Source organism: Mobula birostris, chromosome 2 (genome assembly GCF_030028105.1).
Source record: "Mobula birostris isolate sMobBir1 chromosome 2, sMobBir1.hap1, whole genome shotgun sequence".
NCBI classification, from domain to species: domain Eukaryota; kingdom Metazoa; phylum Chordata; class Chondrichthyes; order Myliobatiformes; family Myliobatidae; genus Mobula; species Mobula birostris.
The window spans coordinates 9,259,927-9,285,220 of NC_092371.1; the positions used below are offsets into that span (position 1 = coordinate 9,259,927).

The following is a 25,294-nucleotide window of genomic DNA, read 5'->3' on the forward strand; positions in this document are numbered from 1 at the left end:
GACCAGAACTGGTCACAGTACTCCAAGTGTGGCCTAACCAGAGTTTTATAGAGCTGCATCATTACATCGCGACTCTTAAACTCTATCCTTTGACTTATGAAAACTAACACCCCATAAGCTTTCTTAACTACCCTATCTACCTGTGAGGCAACTTTCAGGGATCTGTGGACATGTACCCCCAGATCCCTCTGCTCCTCCACACTACCAAGTATCCTGCCATTTACTTTGTACTCTGCCTTGGAGTTTGTCCTTCCAAAGTGTACCACCTCACACTTCTCAGAGTTGAACTCCATCTGCCACTTCTCAGCCCACTTCTGCATCCTATCAATGTCTCTCTGCAATCTTTGACAATCCTCTACACTATCTACAACACCACCAACCTTTGTGTTGTCTGCAAACTTGCCAACCCACCCTTCTACCCCCACATCCAGGTCGTTAATAAAAATCACGAAAAGTAGAGGTCCCAGAACAGATCTTTGTGGGACACCACTAGTCACAATCCTCCAATCTGAATGTACTCCCTCCACCACGACCCTCTGCCTTCTGCAGGCAAGCCAATTCTGAATCCACCTGGCCAAACTTCCCTGGATCCCATGCCTTCTGACTTTCTGAATAAGCCTACCATGTGGAACCTTGTCAAATGCCTTACTAAAATCCATATAGGTCACATCTACTACACTACCCTCATCTATATGCCTGGTCACCTCCTCAAAGAACTCTATCAAGCTTGTTAGACACGATCTGCCCTTCACAAAGCCATGCTGACTGTCCCTGATCAGACCATGATTCTCTAAATGCCCATAGATCCTATCTCTAAGAATCTTTTCCAACAGCTTTCCCACCACAGACGTAAGGCTCACTGGTCTATAATTACCCGGACTATCCCTACTACCTCTTTTGAACAAGGGGACAACATTCGCCTCCCTCCAATCCTCCGGTACCATTCCCGTGGACGAGGAAATAAAGATCCTAGCCAGAGGCTCAGCAATCTCTTCCTTCGCCTCATGGAGCAGCCTGGGGAATATTCCGTCAGGCCCCGGGGACTTATCCATCCTAATGTATTTTAACAACTCCAACACCTCCTCTCCCTTAATATCAACATGCTCCAGAACATCAACTTCACTCATATTGTCCTCACCATCATCAAGTTCCCTCTCATTGGTGAATACCAAAGAGAAGTATTCATTGAGGACCTCGCTCACTTCCACAGCCTCCAGGCACATCTTCCCACCTTTATCTCTAATCGGTCCTACCTTCACTCCTGTCATCCTTTTTTCTTCACATAACTGAAGAATGCCTTAGGGTTTTCCTTTACCCTACTCGCCAAGGCCTTCTCATGCCCCCTTCTTGCTCTTCTCAGCCCCTTCTTAAACTCCTTTCTTGCTTCCCTATATTCCTCAATAGACCCATCTGATCCTTGCTTCCTAAACCTCATGTATGCTGCCTTCTTCCACCTGCTAGATTTTCCACCTCACTTGTCACCCATGGTTCTTTCACCCTACCATTCTTTATCTTCCTCACCGGGACAAATTTATCCCTTACATCCCGCAAGAGATCTCTAAACATCGAACACATGTCCATAGTACATTTCCCTGCAAAAATATCATCCCAATTCACACCCGCAAGTTCTAGCCTTATAGCCTCATAATTTGCCCTTCTCCAATTAAAAATTTTCCTGTCCTCTCTGATTCTGTCCTTTTCCATGATAATGCTAAAGGCCAGGGAGCGGTGGTCACTGTCCCCCAGATGCTCACCCACTGAGAGATCTGTGACCTGACCCAGTTAATTTATGGCATTCCCCCTAGTCGGCTTGTCCACATACTGTGACAGGAATCCGTCCTGGACACACTTAACAAACTCTGCCCCATCTATACCCTTGGAACTAATCAGGTGCCAATCAATATTAGGGAAGTTAAAGTCACCCATGATAACAACCCTGTTACTTTTGCACCTTTCCAAAATCTGCCTCCCAGTCTGCTCCTCTGTATCTCTGCTGCTACCAGGGGGCCTATAGAATACACCCAATAGAGTAACTGCTCCCTTCCCGTTCTGGACTTCCACCCACACTGACTCAAAAGAGGATCCTGCTACATTACCCTCCCTTTCTGTAGCTGTAATAGTATCCCTGACCAGTAATGCCACCCCTCCTCCACTTTTTCCGCCCTCTCTATCCCTTCTAAAGCCTGAAATCCAGGAATATTGAGAATCCATTCCTGCCCTGGTGCCAGCTAAGTCTCTGTAATGGCCACTACATCATAATTCCATGTATGTATCCAAGCTCTCAGTTCATCACCTTTGTTCCTGATGCTTCTTGCATTGAGGTACACACACTTCAGCCCTTCTACCTTACTACCTTTACACCGCTTATTCTGCCTCTCTTTCCTCAAAGCTTCTCTATATGTTAGATCTGGCTTTACTCCATGCACTTCTTTCACTGCTCTATCGCTCTGGGTCCCATCCCCCGTCTTACATACATACTTACATACATGTCTTACAGACCATACATTCTTGTCTTTTTGCAATTGATAGATAGACCCATTTTTGCACTTTCTTCAACAACTATATCAATTAAGTTTTGTAGTTCTTCCTCCGTACTTGCAGTTAACACAGTGTCATCTGCATATCTGAAATTATGATGTTTTCACTGCCAACTTTGATTCCCAAGATGTCTCTTATTTTTTGTAATATTGTTTCACTGTACACATTAAATAAATCAGGGGAGAGAACACACCGTTGTCTAACGCCTCGCTTGATTTTCGTAAACTGACTCACTTCTCCATCTATTCTTACAGTGGCATTTTGTTCCCAGTACAGATTTCTGATTAGGCGGAGGTCTTTCGAATCTAGATCTAGAGTTTCCTGTAATATTTCAAATAACTTACTGTGCGTCACTTTATCAGATGCTTTTGTGTAATCGATAAAACAAACAAATCTTTTTGCACTTGAATAGCTCATTCTGATAGTATCCTTAACATCAGTATTGCGTTTCTTGTACCTTTGTCTTTCACAAAGCTGGATAGTTCCAGCACCTATCCAACAAACTGCTAATTCCCATGACGTTAATCTTTAGTCTTTCCATTTCATTTATCACATTGTCCAATCTTCCTGCTTGACATAGGGTTCTTACGTTCCAAGTGGCAATAATTTTCTTTTGTGTTACTTGAATTTTATGAGCAGTAGCTTGATGACGGTCGGGGATCCCCTGCTGTTCAGAATCAACCCGACCGAGCGACGCATCTTCAGAATTGTCTTGAAGATCCTCTTGATGCTGTTGTTGTGTGATACATTTTGTGAGTTTGACCATGGTTTTCTTAGCAAATAGATTCTAGAAAACCTAGTATCTAGCAACGGTGGTTTGCTATTGTCTTCCGTTGGGCAAATTAAAGAAATCACCGTTTCTCTTCCCAAATGTTCATCCGCCTGTACTACAGCCATTGGCATTTGAGGTCCTAATTAAGTAGTGCAAAAAGAGAGCAAAATTGTGAGGTAACATATTCTGGGTGGTGAGAGTCCTTAATGATGAATGCCATCTTCTTGAGGCATTATCTTTTGAAGAGGTCTTTGATGTTGGGGAGGCTGAGTTTATAGCTCTTTTCAGCTTTTCTGAATCCTATGCATTGGCGCCTCCATACCAGACAGTGATGCAACCAGTCACAATGCTCTGCACAGTACATCTATAGAAAATTTGCTGGAAATTTTGGTGACATACCAAACTTATACTCCTTGTACTTTAGTCCTTGGAGCATGAAGGACATTTTAATTGCTGCTTCCATTATTCCCTCATCTGCTTTTGATGTCTTACTGTGTCGTCGCCGATTAACTGCACTTTGAAAACTCGCACTTATTCATTGTCACACTTCACTTTCCTTGTGCACAAGGAGAACAGCTTGGCCCCTCAGAAGAAAATGCCATTTTTATACAGAATTGACAAGCAGTTATGGATATTGAGCATTTGGTAAACTATGTTTAAATTCCTTACTTACAACATCAATCACCATTCACAGTACAGCTGTTAAAAGTCAGTAGAAACCACAGACTAATAACTGATACTAAGTTAGTAAAGTAATTGTCCCTTAGTTGGTCTGTGTGTTTTACATCCTTCCATTTAAATTCTTGAAATGGGTCTAGTATCCTCTTGTGCAAAGGGGAAGCTATACTCTTCAAAGACCGTTCTTGCTTGGGCCATCTGCACGCCAAAATTAGAATCAAGTTTAATATCTCTGGCATGTGTCATGAAATTTGTTGATTTGCTGCATCAGTACATTGCAATACATAATAAAATAGCTATAAAATATAATTATATATAAAAAGAAAAATAAATTAAGTAAGTAGTGCAAAAGGAGAGGAATGAAAAATATTGAGGTAGTGCGCATGGTTCATTGTCCATTCAGAAAACTTTTATGGTGGAGGGGAAGAAGCTGGTCCTGAAATGTTGAGTGTGTGTCTTCAGGCTCCTGTACCACTTCCTTGATGGTAGCAATGAGAAGAGGGCATGTCGTGGGTGATGGGGGTCCTTAATGATCGATGCTGCATTTTTGAGGCAACACCTGTTGAAGATGACCTGGATGCTGGGGAAGCTAGTGCCCATGATTAATCTAGCTGAGTTAACAATTTTCTGCAGCTTTTTCTGATCCTGTGCAGCGGCCCCTCCATGCCAGGCAGTGATGCAACTAGCTAGAATGTTCTCGGTATATCTAGCAAGTTTCTTTGGTGATGTACTAATTCGCCTCAAACCCCTAATTAAATATTACCCCTGTTGTGCCTTCTTTATAATTGCATCAATATGTTGGGCTTAGAATAGATGCTCAAAGATGTTGACACCCAGGAACTGGAAACTGCTCACCCTTTCCACTTCTTATCCCTCGATGAGGACTGGTGTGTGTTCTCTCAACTGCTCCTTGCTGAAGTCCACGATCAATTCCTTGGTCTTCCTTACACTGAGTGCAAGGTTGTTGCTGTGATACCATGCAATCAGCTGATCTATCTCACTCCTGTCTCCTTCCTCATCACCATCTGAAATACTGCAAACTATAGTTGTGTTGTCGGCAAATTTATATATGGTGTTTGACTGTGCCTAGCCACACAGTCATGGGTGTAGAGTAGAGCAGTGGATTAAGCTCATTTTAGATGCACCAGTGTTAATTGTAAGGGAGGAGGAGATGTTATTACTGATCTACAGATACTGTGGTCTCCCGGTGAGGAAGTCAAGGAACTAGTTGCAGAGGAAGGTACAGAGGCCCAGATTTTGGAGTTGATGATTAGAACTGAAGCTATGATTGTGTTGAACGCTGAGCTGTAGTGAACAAACAGCAGCCTGATGTAGGTATTGTTCAGGTGATCCAAGGCTGAGTGGAGATTGCATCCACTGTAGAACCTATTGTGGCGATAGGCTAATTGCAGGGTATTCAGGTCCTTAGGCAAGTGCTTTCACACTCTTACCATCAGGTAGGAGGTATAGAAGCCTGAAGGCATACACTCAGCGATTCAGGAACAGCTTCTTCCCCTTTGCCATCCAATTCCTAAATGGACATTGAATCTTTGAACACTACCTCACTTATATAAAATATATAGTATTTCTGCTTTTGCACGTTTTTTAATCTATTCAATATATGTAATTGATTTACTTTATTTTTTTTTATTTTTTTATTATTATTCTCTGCTAGATTATGTATTACATTGAACGCTGCTGCTAAGTTAACAAGTTTCGTGTCACATGCCGGTGATGATAAACTTGATTCTAGCCACGACCAACCTCTCAAAGCACTTCTTCACAGTAAATGTAAGTGCCACTGGGTCATTGAGGCAGCTCACCGTGCTTCTCTTGGGCAGTGGTATGACTGTCACCCTTTTAAAGCAGATGAAAACCTCTGACTGCAGCAGTGAGGGATTGAAGATATCTTTGAGTATTCCTGTCAGTTGGTTGGCACAGGTTTGCAGAGCCTCAATAGGTATACCATCCAGGCCTGACGGCTTGCGAGGGTTCACCCACTTGGAAGATGTTCTGACGTCACCCTTCGAGACAGAGATGACAGGGTCACCAGATTGTGTAGGTGTTTGCACAGGTGGAGGTTTATTTTCCCTTTCAGAACTTGCATAAAAGGTGCTGAGCTCAACTGGGAGTGAAGCATCACAGCCATTCATGATATTATGTTTTGCTTTGTAGGAAGTAACAGCTTGCAAACCCTGCTAGAGCTGACGTATATCTTATTCAATCTCTAACCTCAATCAGAGTTATTTTCTCGCCCTTAAAATAGCTTTCTGTAGGTCATACCTGGACTACTTGTATTGTTTTGGATCACTGGTCTTGAATGCTACAGTCCTAGCCCTCAGTAGACTACAAATCTCTTAGTCCATCAAATGTTCTAGCAATCTTAATCCTTGCCTTACTGCAACTTCCACGGATGTACATGGGTATTTTTGTTTATTTCTTAACCAGGTGAGTTGCTACTGACAATACCAGTGTTTACTGCCTATTCCTAAATTTGATTGCAAAGGAGTTGGTGAGCTGTTACATGTAGGAAGGGACAGTGGTTCATTGTCAAGTCAGGAGTAGGTGTTGTAGGGTTGGGATGGTCGTATTTGCTGGTTGGAATATTGAAGGCTGCCAGACTTGTGGTAGCAGGAGAGGGTGGTAACAGTTGTTATTGTGACATACAATGAAAGTCCTGTCATAAATTCAAGAGATTCTGCAAATGCTGAATTTCTTGAGCAACACACACAAAATGCTGTAGGAACTCAGGAGGTCATGCAGCACTTATGGAGAGGAATAAACAATCAATGTCTTGGACCAAGACACTTCTTCGGGATGGGAGAGGAAGGAAATAGTAGCCAGAATAAGATAATGAGTACAAGCTCGGTGACAGGTGAAACCAGGTGAGGGGGAAGGTGGATGATGGGGCGGTGGGGGGGATGAAGTAAGAAGCTGACACAACAGTCCTGTGTTCAGTTCCAGGACACCAGATTCTGTTCATTCTAAGAGGCAAAGGACCTGATTCACTCTTTATTTAAGTCTCCTGAGCAGTGTGTTCTGGTAAATACTGAATGTTTATGCTGGTCTTTCATGGCTGCTGTGGTTTAGTTCCTGTTCACCCTTGGGTCTCTGAGTGGATATATCAGAATAGATCCAAGTCTTATAACAAGCTTTTTAGTCACAGATGAGGTTCCAGTTGCACCTAATTGACTTCAAATAAAAATGAAACCCAAGTGTGAACTACAGGTTGAAGACACAATGTCCAGGGGAAATTTGGAGTGGAATTAAATTTTAAAAATTAGTTGTATAAAATGTTGACTTCAAACCAATCTTCACAACAGACAGAAATACAAAGCAGGACATGAAGTACCTGTCAGGCTTATCACCATTCGAATAGGGAGTTGTAATGTCTTGTAACATCCTGGTCATCAAAAGTCACTGGTTTTTGGGAATAAAGTAAGGCTGTTATATAGGTTATCAACGCAAGGGATTCTACAGGTGCTGCAAATCCAGAGCAACGCACGTACAAAATGCTGGAGGAACAGAGCAAGTGAGGCAACATCTATGGAGGGGAATAAACAGTCAATACTTCGGGCTGAAGTGTTCATGAGGACCGGCAGATGAAGAAACTTGGTCCAAAATGTGGGCTGTTTATTCTCCTCCATAGATGCTGCCCGTCTTGCAGAATTCCTCCGGTATTTTGTGTGTGTAATACAGATTATTGTGTTACTTCTCCACTGGGTTGCCTATACCACTTAAGCTACAACTTGTGAATTTTTTTGTATTCTTTATTGTTGTTTCAAACTCACCACTTTTTAGAAAGATGTTTCACTGGCCCATGCAGACCTGACCAGTGAGAAATGACAATGGGGCTTTACCAGCTGTCCTTGTCTTCCTAAGCAGTTTCCTTGGATCCAGGGTGACTTGTTTGCACCTTGGCCAGTGTTGAAGCAGCAGTCAGTATTATGGATGGGCAGCAAGTGCTTGGTGGGACAGGAAAATGGATAGTTTGTGAAGTGTTGCACTCTTGTACTTTTGGCTGGGCTTCATGAGCACTTGGATTTAATGTGTTTTTGAATTCTCTTCCACTTCGAGCACCCATTGGCCAGAAAGACCCAGGTGACAGCAAAGCATTAAGGACACCTTTGAATCATTTCTACCTATGTCTTTTTCAGGAGAAAGACATCTCTTGTCCAGTGGAATTGTCTGTGTGTAATTTGGACCTCAATGTTGGCTGACACTTTTTCCCCCAACCCTATCCTTCCATCTTCTCCCCTTAACTTTTAACTCCCTTCTCTATCCAGAACCTAGCCATCTCTGCCTTAAATGCACCCAGTGATTTGGGCTCCACTGACCTCCGTGGTGTTCTACCACCCTCCCACCCGTACCACCCTCTGACTGAAGAAATCTGGCCTCAAATCTGTTTTAAAGGGACCAAGACTCTGTTACTGATGGAATCCCCTCCACATCTGCACTACCCAAGTATTTCAGTGGTCAAAGGTTAGCTTTATTTGTCACGTGTATGTCGAAACATACAGAGAAATGCATTAATGACCAACACAATCTAAGGGTGTGCTGGGGCAGACCCACAACTTAACCTTAACCCATATGTACAGAGCAGGGGATTTCCCCTCTGCCCCCTCCCCCGCCGTCAACCGCTCCTCATATGTTGAGCCATCAAACAGTCCTCATATGTTAGGCTTAATATTGCTAGCTATTTTCCAGAAGCAAGGATGAACCAACCAGAAGTATCCAGCGGCATTGCAGAGATGGTGAGGGGGGGTGGGTGGTTTGAGTGCAAGTCTCCATTGTTGATGTGACCAGAGGATTTCGTCTTTCAAAGGTCTTTGATCAGTTGTAGTTGGTATGCATCACCTCCTGCCGACAATAAAGATTCTCACCAAGACCTTGGAAGAAGCACGTCATTTCCCATACCTAGAGTCACTTCTCAATGAAGTGAGAAAGCTTCCACCATTATCAGTGGAGCAATACGGCTTTACACTAAATGAAATGAAGATTAAGACCTTAGGTGCTGCAAGTGTGGGCTAGGAAGTACTGAAACCACTCAGCAGGTCAGGCAACAACTTTGGGAGGAGAAAGTACTTCAACGTTTCAGTTCAAACACTCTTCATTACAACTGGTGAAAGAGAAAATATAACATGATTAAGCGTTAATCCTTATTAAACAGAGAGCCTGGCATTGGCCCAAATTGAAAATCAGGTTTACTATCACTGGCATATGTCATGAAATATGTTGCTTTGTGGCAGCAATACATTGCAATATGTGTGTGTGTGTGTGTGTGTGTGTGTGTATGTATATATAATAAATAAAATTTATATGTATGTATATGTGTGGGTGAGTGTGTGTACACACACACACACACACACTATAAGTAGAGATCACTGAGAGCAAAAAAAAAAGGAAAAAAAAAGTGAGGTAGAGTGCATGGGCTGTTGTCCATTTGGTAGAGGAAAAGAAGCTGTTCCTAAACGTTCAGTGTGGGTCTTCAGGCTCTAGTACTTCCACCTTGAGAAGAGGGCTTTGTACATTACCTTGTACATGTATGAAGTACCTGAATTTATTTTATACAGAAGAGATTCTGAAGACGCTGGAACTCTTGAGCAACTCCTGAACAATGCTGGAGGAATTCAAGTCAGGTAGCGTCTATGGAGCGGAATAAACAGTCAACGTTTTGTGCCCAGATTCTTCATCAGAACTGGAAAGGAAGAGGTCAGAAGCCAGAACTCAAGATGGCGCCAGTGATCATTGGTGACGTCCTGTGGGCAGCAGAAGATTGTTCCAAACTTTGTCTTAAATATACTTCCTTTGAATTACTTTCACAGCAATGTTACTTTCCTCCAAGCAATGGACTTTTAAATCAACTCAGTAATCTTCCTATCTCAAGATCAGCGGAAGAATTCAAACCAGTCAGGCATAGCACCTTTAAGATGTGGCTGAAAGTGAGGTGGGCGGGGTGGGGGGGTGGAATCCAAGCCAGGCTGAAACGCAGAAGGATGAGACCTCCTCTACCCAGCATCTTGTTGGCAAATGTGAAGTTATTGGAGAACAAAACTGAGGGCCTGCGGGCAAGGTTGCTGTATTAGAGGCAACTGAGAGTCTGCTCAATTGTATGCTTTATCAAAACGTTGCTTTCTTCAGGCTCACCAGATGGAGCAGTCAAAACAGAAGGATTCTCAATTTACAGAATGGATCGAACTGCTGAACTTGGCAAAGGCAAAAGGAGGAGATGTGCATTTTATGGTTAGATCTCGTTAGTGCTTTGAGGCGGCGGTTCTGTCGAACTCGTGTTCCCCCAACCGTAAACACCTAATGATTAAATGCAGTTTGTTCTATTTACTAAGGGAGTTATCCTCCATAATCCTATCCACAGCCTGCATACCACCAGTGGTCAACTATAATCAAGTACTTGCGACACTGCATGATGTCATCTCCAAACAAGAAACAGCCCATCCTGACGCATTTCAAATCAGGGTTGTAGACTTCAGCTAGGCTTGTTTGAAGAAAGCTCTGCCCAGTTACCACCAGAGGTCCAAACACACTAGACCACTGTTATACCAGGATAAGGAATACCTACCATTCCTTGCCCAGACCGCATTTTGGTAAATCAGATCACTTGGCTGTCCTTCCTCTACCTGCGTACAAGCACAGACTAAAGTGCAAAGCTCTGGGGATTAAGACAACAAAGAGGAGGAGCAATTGCGGGATTGCTTCAAGTCAGTGGACTGGGCCGTGTTCAAGCACTTATCTAGAGATCTAAATGAATACACCATGATTGTAATGGATTTCATTAAAACAGCTGTAGAGGAGTGTGTCCCCACTAAATCATTCCAAAGTTTCCCCAATCAGAAGCCCTGGATGAACCATGAGATCTGAAATCTACTGAGGGCCAGATCAGAGGTGTTCAAGTCTGGAAACCAAGGAGGTTATAGAGATGCAAGTATGATCTCTGGAAAGCCATCTCATGCACAAAGTGTAAATTCCGGACTTCAATCAACAAGGGTTGCTCGACAGCTGTGACAGGGCTTGAATACTATCACCTCTTATAAAGTTAAATCAAGCAAAATGGGATACAGTAGGGCTTCTGAAACTTTGACAGATTTCTATAGATGTGTTCTGGAGAGTATACTAACTGGCTGCATCACAGCCTGGTATGGAAACACCAATGCCTTTGAACGGAAAATCCTACAAAAAGTAGCAGATTCAGCCCAGTATATTACGAGTGAAGCCCTCCCACCATTGAGCACATCTACATGAAATGCTGTCTTCCATCATCAGGGATTCCCACCATCCAGGTCATGCTCTCTTCTTGCAGCTTCCATCAGGTAAAAATTATAAGAGCCTCAGGACTCGCACCATCAGGTTCAAGAACAATTACTATCCCTCAAGCATCAAGCTCTTGAACAAAAAGCGATAACTACACTCAGCTCACTTGCCCCATCTTTGAAATGTTCCCACAGCCAATGAACTCGCTTTCAAGGACTCTTCATCTCATGTTCTCTTTATTTATTACTGTTTATTTATATTTGCATTTGTACAGTTTGTTGTCTTCTGTAATCTAGTTAACCTTTCATTGATCCTTTTATAGTTACTATTCTATAGATTTGTTGAGTATGCCCACAGAAAAATGAATCTCAGGGTTGTATATTATGACATATATGTACTTTGATAATAAAATTCAATTTGAACTTTGAATAAGATGAGGGGGAAGATGGGTGCATGGGGAAGAGAGATAGGATGAAGTAAAAATCTGAGAGGGAAAAGATAGAAGATGTGAAGAGTTGAAGAAGGAATCTGATGGGAGAGGACAGTGGACTAACCAAGAAAGAGGGGGAGGAAGGGAGCCAAAATGACGTGATGGGCAAGTGAGGAGAAGAGGTGGTAATCAGAATGCAGAGTGATATAAGTTAAGGAGGGGGAAAAGAAATTACTTGAAGTTGAAGGTGGTAGAAGTTACAGAGCCTCACCATGAACCTCCACATTCAGCACATATTTCCCTACCCTACTCTCTGGTTTCCAGAGAGCTCATTCTCTACGTGACTCTCTTGTCCACTCATCCCTCTCCACTGATTTCCCTTCTGGTTCTTATCCTGCAAGCACAACAACTGCTACACCTGCCCCTTCACCTTCTCCCTTACCACCATTCAGGGCCCTAAAAAGACCTTCCAGGTGAGGTGACTCTTCACTTATGAGTTTGTCAGGGTTCATCCATTTGATCTGGTGCAGCCTCCTCTACATTGGTGAGATGCAACATAGATTGGGGGACCACTTTGTCACACATGTTTGCTCTGTCTGTCATAAAAAAAGCAGGTTCTCCCTGTGTTTCCTCCATTTCAATTCAACTCCCCATTTCCATTCTGACACATCTATCCATGGCCTCCTGTATTACCACAATAAGGCCAAACTCAGGCTGGAAGAGCAACAGCTCATATTCTGTCTGGGTAGCCTCCAACCTGACAGCATGTACATTGATTTCTCTAAATTTCGGTAATTTCTCTCCATCCCTCCTCTCATATTTTGGTTACTCTCTCAACCCTTCTCTTCTCCTCACCTGCCCATTACCTCCTTCTGCTTGCCCTCCACCTTATCCTTTCTTCCCATGGTCCACTGTCCTCCCCAATTAGACTCTTTATTCTTCAGCACTTTACCCCTTCCATCTATCACCTCTCAGCTTCTTACTTCATCCTCCTCTTTCCCACCCACCTCCCCCTTACTTGGTCTCACTTATTACCCACTATTTTGTACTCCTTCCCCTCTTCCCACCTTCTTTTTCTGGCTTCTGCTCCCTTGCTTTCCAGTTCTAATAAATTGTCTCGGCCTGAAACGTTGACTGTTCATTCCACTCCATTTGTGCTGCTTGACCTGTTGAGTTCCGCCACCATTTCGTGTGTATGCCCTGAATTTTATTTGCTGTATTGCAGTTTACTTACAGTACTTTAAATTGCATTTGATTATAAATTTGCTGTTAAAGATTAAGAATCATATACAGCACAGAGTTATTAATTACCAGTCACAAACAAGAGAAAACCTGCAGATGCTGGAAATCCGAGCAACACGCACAAAATGCTGGGGGAACTCAGCAGGTCAGGCAGCATTAATGGAAAAGAGTGCAATTGACGTATTGGGCTGAGAGCCTTCCACAGGACTGGAGGATAAAAGATGAGTAGATTTAAAAGGTGAGGGGGGGAAAGGAAGAAACAACAGGTGATGGGTGTAACTGGGAGTGGTGGGTGAAGTAAAGAGCTGGGAGGTTGATTGGTGAAAGAGATACAGGGCTGGAACCATCGCCTCCCTCTGGTGCTGCTCTTCACTTTTCTTTCTTCCATGGTCTTCTGTCCTCTCCTATTAGACTCCCCCTTCTCCAGCTCTGTATATGGTCCATGACCTTGTTGCTACATTGCCTCACATCTGTAGGCTCTGTGTCCATCTCCTGAGTAAATATAGATGTGAAAAATCCATTTAAGATCTTACCCGTTTCTTCCAGCTCCACACATAGATTACCACTCTGATCTCCCAGAGGACCAGTTTTGTCACTTGCTAACCTTTAGCTCTAAATACTTTTGTAGAAGTCCTTAGGATTCTCCTCCACCTTGTCTGCTTGAGCAACCTTGTGTCTTCTTTGAGATCTTCTGATTTCCTTCTCAAGTGTTCTCTTGCATTTTTTATATTCCTCAAGTACCTCATTTATTCCTGCCTGCCTATACCTGCTTTGCACCTCCTCCTTTTTCTTAACCAGTGCCTCTATCTCTTGAAAACCAAGTTTCCCTAAACCTGTTATCCTTGTCTTTTATTCTGACAGGAGCATACAAACTATGTACTCCCAAAATTTCACTTTTGAAGTCTTCACACCAAGTACATGTTGGCCAGAAAACAACCTGTCCCAATCCACACTTCCCAGATCATTTCTGATATCATCAATATCAGCCTTTCTTCAATTTAGAATCTCAACCAGCTCAGCAGTCATATCTTTTTGCATATTTACTTTGAAACTCATGGCATTGTGATCACTAGATGCAAGTGTTCCTCTACACAAACTTCTGTCACCTGCCCAGCCTCATTCCCTAATAGAAGATCTATCGCGCTCTCTCCAGTTGGGACTTATGTGTACCAAAGCTGTTAAGGGGAACAACCACAGGGGTATTCTGCACTGGCTGCCTATCCCCTTTCCCCCTCCTGTGTCCTGCATCTTGGGCGTAACTACCTCCCTTAGTGTCCTGTCTGTTAACCCCCCACCCTCCTGAGCGGCTGGAGTTCACTCAGTTCCAGTTCCAGCTCCAACTCCTTAACACGGTCTGTTAGAAGCTGCAGTTGTAGTCGTCAGGGGCACTGGTGGTCTCCCTGCATTCCTACGTCCTACAAGAGGAACATTCCAGTATCCTGTCTGGCATCTCCACTGCTCTAAATGTGCAATAAGAAAGAAAGAAAGAATAATAAAAAAAATCTACTTACAGCCTATGCCTCCCTTCACTGAAACCATGATAGCAAAAGCCTTAACTCCTCTGTTCTAACACCGGCCCACTCACCTAGTGGCAGCTCCACTTCCACTTCTTTTTATTGGTCTTTGCGAAGTGCCTAAATATGCGCAATCTAATGTCTCCTTAGGAACTGTGGCACACAAGAAGTGCCGACTGTCCCTGCTCTTTTTAGAAATATCTCTTCCTCTATGCAATCTGGTGTCTCCTTGAGACTATGGCATGCAGTATATAGTCTTGACTGCAGTCCCTTGAGCAAGAAACAACAAGAATTGGGCATGAATCAGCTTTTGCACTTCTAATTAAATTGTAGGGTGATACACCTTCTTTCACTTTCGACTTGTGACTGTAACAGAAACCACAGAAAAGCAAAATAAGGCAAGGTCAGGGTTGGCTATAACTTCTGCTCCTGATTGCATCTCAAGTCCCAGTTCCAGAGGCCACTTGGTTGACAGATTAATAATTGCTATTGAAGAACGAAAGAGGGTGACAGGTTGAGGCACAGCCTGCAGCTGCTGAATCCAAAGTAACACACAAGATGCTGAAGTGTCTCAGTGGGTCAGATGATATCTGAGTCCAGATCAAGGGCCTCAAACATCGACTGTTAATTTCCCTCCATAGGTGTTCCCCTTCCTGCTGAGCTCCTCCTACGTCTGTGTGTGTGTATATATGTATATGTGTGTGTGTGTGTGTGTGTGTGTGTGTGTGTGTGTGTATATATATATATATATATATATATATAAAATACATAATGTGTGTGTATATAAAGTTATATATTAGGTATATGATGATAGTGATTCCAGTTAATTGGGACCAGTACAATTAAGTAGCTACCCCGATTAACCAAAGTTTTATGGAGGTAGTTAAAAAGGTATATAAAAGACAAGCTATGTTTAATTGAGTAACAATTATGTATTTAAATGAAATACAGAACAAATTAGAACACAACCAATATCTCTACAGCATTACAACTGAATTAGTTCTTAATATTTATTAACATAGGAAATCATCTTGTGAACGCTGCTGTGTTCTTTCAATTGACTGTAAATGATCAAAATCAGTACAGATAGCTGGTGCAGATAATGGAGTACCTTTATGCAATGCTTTTGACAATTGCATCCTCCAAATCTTCATTTTCATTGTAACATTTGAAATGATTGTCAAAATCTTCTAATTCTTCATAGTGCCTAAGTTGTTGAAATAGTGAAATCGTTTCAATTTCACTGTTGGCCATTTCTGACATGTCCAAGCCTGAATGCTTAAACTGGAGTGAGTAAAACGGTTCCGGATTGTTTTACTGCTTACTTCCTGCCAACTTTCAGTGACAAAAATCACTGCTATTTGAACAGAAACTCACAGAACTGGTGCTATTTAAAAACATCACTCTAAGCACAGTGTAGTGTCTAATGGCCACACAAGTTCACACAACTGACGTTAGTTGGAAACACTTCTGTCCCAATTAAGAGCCATAGTGTCCCAAATAAATGAAGGGAATCCAGGCTATTTTGTTCTGTAAGAGTTATCCCAAGTAAACGGTTACCCCAATTAACCTTGTTAACTGGAAATCCACTGTGTGTGTGTTTGTCCCATCCTGTAGTGGCGATTAGCCCAACGCTTTACAGCACCAGCTGTAATATCGGGGTTTGATTCCCACCACTCCACTGTCTGTAAGGAGTTTGTATGTTCTCCATGTGACTTCATGAGTTTCTTTTTCTTTGCGGGTGCCTGCGTGTGTGCGAGTTTGTGCGTGTGTGTGCGTGTGTCCGTAATAATGTCTTTTTCATGGCTTTTACAAGGCGCTGAGAGAGAGAGAGACTGTGTGGCACACCACTCCTCACACAGACATTTTCGCAGTATTTTCCCTTTTATTTTATGAGGTCGAGTTGCGATCTCGACACTCAACCCAGCACGGATGGAAAGCGTACTCGGGAGCGGACCCGACTAGCTGGCCCAACTGCATGGGTTCCTCTGGGTGCTCCAGTTTCCTCCTAAGAAGAGATATAGCTAGGGTTAGTAAGCTGCAGTGAAATATTTTGATGTGCCTATGAGAAATTAAGCTATCCTTAATCCAAATGTAAATGAAATAGTTGGAAGTCTTTCAATGATATTTATGAATGAGTAGACAAGCAGAAGCAGCAGATTATGAGTTCTGCCTGTAAAAGTGATGAGTTGCCACTTAAATGAGGGTCAGTTATATAGTGAAGTGAGAGTGAAAGCTGTGGTCTGGGATGTGCCTTCCTCTGAAACTCACTTGGAGTCAGGAAATTATTGAGAAATTTTAAGAGTTATTGTAGCAGGAAATATTTAAAACACCTTGCAGGTCTGGCAACATCTGTGAACAGGAAAACAGTTAACATTTCAGTTTGAAAGCACTTCATCAAAGCTGGAAACATTCCTATTTCACTTTTCACTGATGCTGCCTGGCCTGATGAATGTTTCCAGCTTTCTCTGTTTTTAAGATTTTTAGCGTCTGAATTTCTTTTGACTTCCATTTTTTTAAAGATTAGTGCAACCTCCGAAATTTGGCTCATGCAGTCTTTTGAAGTGCAGTAATTCTCGTGTAGCAAAGTCTATATCCCACAAATAGCAGACATGATGGGGGAAATGGGGGAAGATACTGATTCCCTGCCCACTTTGTACAAAAGGGGCCTTCTCTTTGAACCATCAGACGTATAAGAAGAGTGGATGTGGGAGGTATGTTTCCTATAGTGGTGGGGTTAGGACCAGCAAGTACAGCTTCAGATTAGAAGGACACCCTTCAGAACAGAGCTGAGGAGGAACCTCTTTAGCCAAAGGAAGGTGAATCTATGGAATTCATTGGCACAGACAGCATTGGAGCCCATGTCGTTGGGTATATTTAAAGTGGAGATTGATAGATTCGTGATTAGTAAAGGTGTCAAAAGTTTTGGGGCGAAAGAAGGAGAATGGAGTTGAGATGGATGATAAATCAGCAATGATTGAATGGCAGAGCAGCCTTGATGGACCAAATGTCCTATTTCTGCTCCTATGTCTTATAGTCTTATAAATAGTCATAGTCATAGTCATACTTTATTGATCCCGGGGGAAATTGATTTTCGTTACAAATGCCCTACTCTCTCAATACTGCACTGAATTGTCAGCCTGCAGAGGTGTATGTGGGAGATGGCACAGAACATAAGAGCACAAGGAAATAGGAGTAAGAGAAGGCCGCCATGACCTGGAAGCCTGCCCTGCCATTCAGTATGACCAGGGCAGACCTGTACTGGCCTCAACTCCTCATCATAGAATATTACAGCACAGTACAGGCCCTTCGGCCCACATTGTTGTGCCGATCCTGAAACCCTGCCTCCCATATAACCCCCCCACCTTAAATTCCTCCATGTACTCTCATCGCTCTTACTTCTTCAGTCATTTAAATACTATCCAGTCTGCACGTGTTAACTTTGTTTCAAATAGTGGTAAGTTTTTAATCAGTCATATTAGTGCTGATGTGCTTGGTCTCCTGAATTGTCTTCATTGACTCTGTTTAAAACAATTACAGGTATGCAACCAGCACAGGACAAATATGCGTCACAGAGGCATCAGGACAGTGCTTGTTGCAGTCCCAGCAGGAGGAGGACTCCGTCAGAAAGTGCAACTTTACCCGGTAAATTTTCAAATTCATCTTTTGTTTTCCTTCCTTATTTGAGATGCTCTTAGATAGGCACATGGATGAGAGAAAACTGGAGGGCGATGTGAGGGGAAGAGTTAGATTGATCTTTAGAGTAGGTTAAAGGTAAATTAAAGTGTACTGTTCTGTACTGCTCTATGTTCTGTGTTCCTTAACCTCTCTTTAACACAATAAAACCTGACTTCCTGTAACAGTAGTTACCATCTGAGGAGAGATTGGGATGATTTAATTGTGTTCATAAAAGTTTAGGCTAACGAAAGGCCATTGCCACATGCAAGGTTCTGCCATAGATTGCTGTGGTAAGAGCAGAGAGACTGTTAGTGGCTGTAGATTTTAGAACAATAGCACATACACTTAGAATAAGGAGTTGGCCATTGCCAACTGAGGAGGAACAGGATCATGGTTCTGAAGCATTCATACAGTCAACAGCCCAACTCATCCATGCTGATGACGCTGCCCAGTGAACTGATCTCATCTACCTGCATTTGACCCATTGCCCTCTAAACCTTTTTATATCCACATACTTAGCTATATACCTTTTAAACATTACTAATGTGCCTGCCTCGACTGCTATTTCTGGCATTTCATTCAGAAAATGCACCAACCTTTGTGCGATGAAGCCGCCCCTGATCATGCTTTTACATCTCTTGCCTCTGATCTTAAACCAATGCTCTCTTGTTTTTCACACTTCCTTTCCGGTGGGGGGGGGGGTAATCTGTGTTTTCACCGTGCCTTTGACCCCTGTAATCTTATGTACCTCTGTCAGATCATCCCTCAATCTCCTACATTCCAGGGAATAAAGTTCGAGCCTATGCAATCTCTCCTTGTAAGTCAGGCCTCCAAGTCCAGACAACATCCTGGTAAATCTTTTATGCATTCTTTCTTCCTATAATTGGAGTTCTGAAACTGTACAGCATGCTGCAAGTGTTATATAACTGCAACATAACTTTCCAACTCTTAATACTCAATGCCCCAACAATGAAGGCCAGCTTGCCAGACTCCTTCAGCACCATATTTTCCTGAGTTACCTACCTGGATATTCTCTACATCTAGAGAAGGTTGGGATTCATCAATGAATTAAAAGCTGAGATCTGTAGACTTTTAGGACATTCAGAAGGAATTTGAGGAATGGTAGAGGAGATGCATCAGCGATCTCATTGAATGGAGGAGATGGCTTAAATTAAATTACAAAGTTAATGTAAAACTTACACTCCGGAGCCACTTTATTAGGTACACCTGTACATCTCATTAATAGAAATATCTAATTAACAAATCATGTGGCAGCAACTCAGTGCATTAAAGCATTCAGATCTCGTCAAAGAAGTTCAGTTGTTGAGACCAAATATCAGAATGGGAGAAGAATGTGATCTAAGTGACTGGCTGTGGAATGCTTGTTGGTGCCAGATGAGGTGGTTTGAGTATCTCAGAAACTGCTGATCTCCTGGGATTTTCATGCACAGCAGTCTCTCAAGTTTACAGAGAATAGTGTGAAAAACAAAAACCATCCAGTGAGTGGCAGGTCTGTGGGTGAAAACACCTTGGTAATGAGAGAGTTCAGAGGACAATGGCCAGACTGATTCAAGATGTCAGGTAGGTGACAGTAATCCAGATAACCATGCATTACAACCAGTGCTCCCTTTAAGTTTTTTTTACAGCTGACCAACCATTGAGCAAGAAATTTTGCATTGCCTGAAAACTGAGCAGCATTTTAAATATGTTTTTTTTGTAATATGCATACTATGAATATTTAGAATGAATGGTGGTGCCACAACCAACACTGGGCACAAGAGCATTTCAGTTACTGCACAGCTGTGCACCTGCGCAACTTAGTGGGAACAGTGGTTACAGCAGTAGTGTACAGAAGAGCATCTCTGACTACGCAACATGTCAAACCTTGAAGTGGATGGGCTACAGCAGCAGTATACCACACAGGGTTCCATTCTATACCGATAAAATGGACACTGACTGTACAATATAATTGGTCAAGTGCAAGAGCAGAGAGAACAGAGGGTGTTGATTTGCAGTTGGGGTAGAAAGTAAGTCTTCTCAACCTTCAGCCCAGTCCTTGATCTTTGCTGTTATTAAACAACGATGGCACCTTTTATCACCAGTCACTTTTTGTAATAGTCATATGAGTTGAATCATACAGGAATAGTCTTTCAGCCCAAGTCCAAGCTGATCTTTTTACCCATCTGAACTAATGCTATTTGTCCACTTTAATTCCATATCTTACTGTACCTTGCCTATTCAAGAGATTGTCCAAATATGACATCCCTCCCAACACATCTAGCACCAAGTTCAAGATATCCCTTTTGAAGCTTCTTTGCCTCACAAACCAATGTCCTCTTGTTTTTGTAAGTAGTCAGTGCCACAGTAGCTTCGGGATAGGGCACCATAGTAACATAGCAATTAGCACCACACTATTACAGCTCGAGCATCAGAGTTCAGAGTTGAATTCTGGTGCCCACTGTAAGAAAGTTGGTATGTTCTTCCTGTTTGTTTCGTGTGTTTCTTCTGGGTACTCCAGTTTCCTCGCACAGTCCCAAAGACATGGCAGTTAATAGGTTAATTGGTCATTGTAAATTTTCTTGTGATTAGGCTGGGGTTAAATTGGTGGTGCAGCTCGAAGGGCGTGTTCCACTCTGTATTTCTAAATAAGTAAATAAATAAGCCAGGTCACTCCTCATGTGCATGATAAACAATGTACCTTGCCTACTTTCTCCCCATCATCAAAGTGGTCCAAATTCTGGTGCACTCTCCAGCATAGTCAGACCCTTTCTATGATGTGGCACTTAGAACTGTATGTAATGCTCCACAGGTGGTGTAATCTACATTATTTAAAATTGCAATGGATCGTCCCATATCCCTTGAATTAGAGTCTTGCAGTCTCGTGTGGGACAATGCAAACATCAGTTCACTCAGTGCCTCACTTTTAGGCTTTGTAAGGTGTTGGTCAGACCACAGTTGGATTATTGTGAGCAGTTTTGGGCCCCATATCTAAAAAAGGCTATTTTAGCATTGGAGAGAGTCTAGAGGAGGTTTACGGGAATGATCCCAGGAATGAAAGGGTTAATGTGTGAGGATGTTTGATGGCCTGGGGCCTGTACTTGCCAGAGTTTAGAAGAATGAGGGGAGAATCTCATTGAAACTGATTGAATATTGAAAAGCGTAGGTAGAGTGAACGTGGAGAGGATGTTTCCAATATTGGGAGATTGAAAGAGTTTAGGACCAGAGGGCAGAGTTTCAGAATAGAAGGACATCCCTTTAGAACAGAGATGAAGAAGAATTTCTTTGCAAAAGGGTGGTGAACCTATGGAATTTACCACAGGCGACAAAGTCATTGGATATATTGAAAGCAGAAGTTAATAGGTTCCTGATTAGTAAGGGTCTCAAAGGTTAGTTATATGGAGAAGGCAGAAGAATGGGGTTGAGAGGAAAAATAAATCAGGCATGATCGGCAGAGCAGACTTGATGGGCCGAATAGCCTATTTCTGCTCATATCTAATTTGAATTGTACTTAATCACTCCACATTGCCAATGTATTTTCTTATCCATCTAGCTAATGAACAGTATTGAAGTGAGTCTTTGCTTGAGCAGCATTGTACTGCTTGCCCTGAGCAGAGTAAGTGTGCGGAGCTAATAGATGTGTGCCCAGGCATTGTGAAGGTCTATTGTTGTGGCAAGCAGCAGAAAGGAGTATTGGTACCAGGTCTGTTAGGAACTTTTTTCAAGGGATCACCCAGTTTTCGTTTAGTGACCTGAATTGCATACACTACTGCTCTGTCATGTTTGTTATGCAGCTATAAAAGTTGTGTTTAAAAATTCTAAAGCTTTTCTGAATGCATAAATCATGGTGTCTCTGTTAACCAACTGGTTTCAGAAAGAGAATCTCGTTCCCAGCGACAGATTAGGTACTGATCATCCTGCTACTTCCTGCATTTGGTGCTCTGTCGTTCAAGTGTAGTATCCATGGTTACTTTATCTGGACCTTGTTGTTTGGAATGGTTCTGCCTCAGGCATCTGTGATTTCTGCTGAGAGATCTGGCAGTAACATTGCAGAGTCATTACTTCTGACTCGTTATCTCTTACTCCCCACTGCACTCTCTCTTGTTTTATATTACTTTGTTTTATATTATTTAAGAGACATGTACACAGGCCCTTCTGAACCAACAAGCTGCACCACCCAGCAACCCACCAACCCTAGCCTAATCACAGGACAATTTACAATAACCAATTAACATAGTAACCAGTATGTCCTTGGTCTGTGGGAGGAAACTGGAGCACCAGGAGGCGACCCACACGCACATGGAAAGAACATACAAACTTTCTTAGTGACTGCCAGAATCGAACTCTGAAGCTGTAGTAACGTCACGCTAACTGCTACGCTACTATGGCATTCCTTCTGTGCTTCATACGATAAGCCTGGGGAACTCACCTCAGCCTGTTGCCTCATAGTGCAGTTTTTGCTGTGTTATCACCTACCTATCTCAGATAACAGAAACAAGATTGAAAAGGTTTTACTGAGACTGATCTCAACATTTGAAGTTACCCACTTTCTTGATGACTATCAGTGACATCCTTCACTGTTCTGTGACCCAGCACATCACAAGCTGATAATACCTGTTTAGAACTCTCGCTCTAAGTAAAAGCTACAAACTCCTTTTGAGTTTCCTGAAGTATGATCCCGCAAGCCCTCTGACATTACACGTGGCCTCCCTGACCCCCCCCCCCACGCCCCACACTAATTAATCATTTGTTCTACTAACACAACAAAACACTGACTGGATCTGAATGACTCAGTTGTCCATTGAACCAGTTCTTTTATTGTTTGTGGTTGGCTGACTGCACAATTGGGAAATGCTAATTTTTCTGGTGAGCGACTGCAATCAGAGCAGTGGAAGAAAATCATTCTCTTGTTCCTCTTCTACTTCATTAAGATGAGTCCTTCTACAAATCAGATTCTTGTCAATCCCTTTGAAAAGAAAGCTAATCAAGTGCAGCCTTCCCTCAGTGTATTCATGGTGATGTAAATTTTCAAACTGTAATAGTGAAATTGAACTTGCCCATAAATCCAGTTTGGGTGTTTCTTTCCATTGAGAATCAGATGCCCTTCTGTGAATTTGACCTTTTAATGCTCTGGCTCCCTGGCATGTAAGGCTGGCCAGTGCAAAGCAGACGGCCAAAGTTCACCACACAGTTTGTGTGAGATGGCTTAGTTCAACATCTATGCCAGGACAACCATACTCAAAAATAGTTACTTTTCCCAAGCAGTAAGGCTGATCAACACCTCCACCCACTAACCCAATTTATCATTAATTTATCATTTCCTGTGATTCACCTTATGTACAGACACTCCTGCGCCTAGCATCACTTTATGGACATGCGTTCAATCTAAATGTATATATAAGCTATCTCATTTATACTTACTGTGTTTTTAAAAATTGTTATTGTGTTGCTTATTGTGTTTTTTTTGCACTGCATTGGATCTTGAGTAACAATAATTTTGTTCTCCTTTACACTTCTGCATTCAAAGTTCAAAGTAAATTTATTATCAACGTACATATATGTCACCAAATACACTCTGAGGTTCATTTTCTTGCAGCAATAAATCCCAAGAAAAACAATAGAATAAATGAAAGGCTGCACTCAATAGGACGGACAATAACCAATGTGCAAAGGATGACAAACTACAAATACAAAAGAAATAAAGGAATTAATTAATTAATATTGAGAACGTGAGATGAAGAGTCCTTGAAAGTGAGTCCATAGGTTGTAGGAACGGTTCAGTGTTGGGGTGAGTGAAGGTATCCCCTCTGTTTCAAGAGCCTGATGGTTGAGGGGTAATAACTGTTCCTGAACCTGGTGATATGAGTCCTGAGGCTCCTGTACCTTCCTGATGGTAGCAATGAGAAGAGAGCATGGCCTGGATGGTGGGGGTCCTTGATGATGGTTGCTGCTTTCCTTCATGTAGATACGCTCATTTGTGGGTAGGGCTTTATTCTTGATTGACTGGGTCGTATTCACTAATTTTTTGTAGGATTTTCTATTCAAGGGCAAAGGTGTTTCCATACCAGGCCGTCATGCAACTTGTCAACTGGAAATGACATTAAACAATTTTGAATCAGGGTACCTTTTCCAAACAGGTGTACTTGTGTACAAGTTCTCCTTGGGTTACAAGTACCTAAATCCTGGCCGCACATGGGAATGAATGATTAATTGGTTTGGATCAAGCCTGCTAAGCCATTCAGTAAGATCATGACTGATCTGGCCATAGACTCGTTCCACCTACTAACCCTCAATTACGTTGCTATGCAAAAATCTTCCTAAATGATTCTTAAATATATTTAATGAACTACCCTCTACTGCTTCTGTAGGCAGAAAATTCCACAGATTCACTACTCTTCGGGAAAAGCAGTTTTTCCCAATCTTCATCTTACATCTATTCCCCCAAATCTTGAGACTAGATTTGGCCATGCTCTCTTCGCACTGCCGCCATCAAGAAGGTACAGATGCCTCAGCACTCACACCACCAGGTTCAGGCCCCCTAGTTCTAGTTTCACTTACCATTTGGAAACTACTCTCCTGTTTCTATCCTATTTATCCCTTTAATAATTTTATGTGTTTCTATAAAATCTCCTCTGCACCACTTCCAAAGACAGTACATCTATTCTATAAGAGGGGTGAAAATTTTCAAGAGCTCCAGGAATGCTGTGTGCTGATCCTCAAACAGTTCTTCCTACGTTGGTTACTAATGGCTGTTACAAAGCAACACTCAGTCCTACACCATAATGTTGTCTGGGTTTAAAAAAATTAGGGTGCAAACAACAGTCTTGTAACTATAATGGCATGGCAGCATAGTGGTTAGTGCAATGCTTTACAGTGTCTACGATTACTGATCGGGGTTTGGTTCCAACCGCTGTCTAAGGAGTTTGTTTTCCCCGTGACTGTGTAGGTTTCTTCTGGGTGCTCCACTTTCCTCCCATATTCCAAAGACATACAGGTTAGGATTATTAAGTTGTGGGCATTCTTGGCACCGCAGACTGTGTTGGTCATTGACATGAATGCATTTCACTGTAGGTTTTGATATTCCAATGTGCATGTGACAAATGAAGCTAATCTAATTTAATCTAAATAGTATCATAGTTCACCAGGAATGAAGGAAGCTGCCATCAGCCTCTGAGTCTT

At 42.4% G+C, this 25,294-nt stretch overlaps 1 protein-coding gene across 2 annotated transcripts in view; it reads left to right on the plus strand.

The window, feature by feature from the left end:
- Nucleotides 1-25,294, plus strand: part of ash1l (ash1 (absent, small, or homeotic)-like (Drosophila)) — a 408,509-nt gene that overhangs the window by 218,415 nt on the left and 164,800 nt on the right. For both annotated transcript variants that reach the window (XM_072282409.1, XM_072282400.1), the window contains exon 4: nt 17,981-18,085. In XM_072282409.1, coding sequence (XP_072138510.1) covers nt 17,981-18,085 — 105 coding nt within the window. The remainder of the gene's footprint in view (nt 1-17,980; nt 18,086-25,294) is intronic.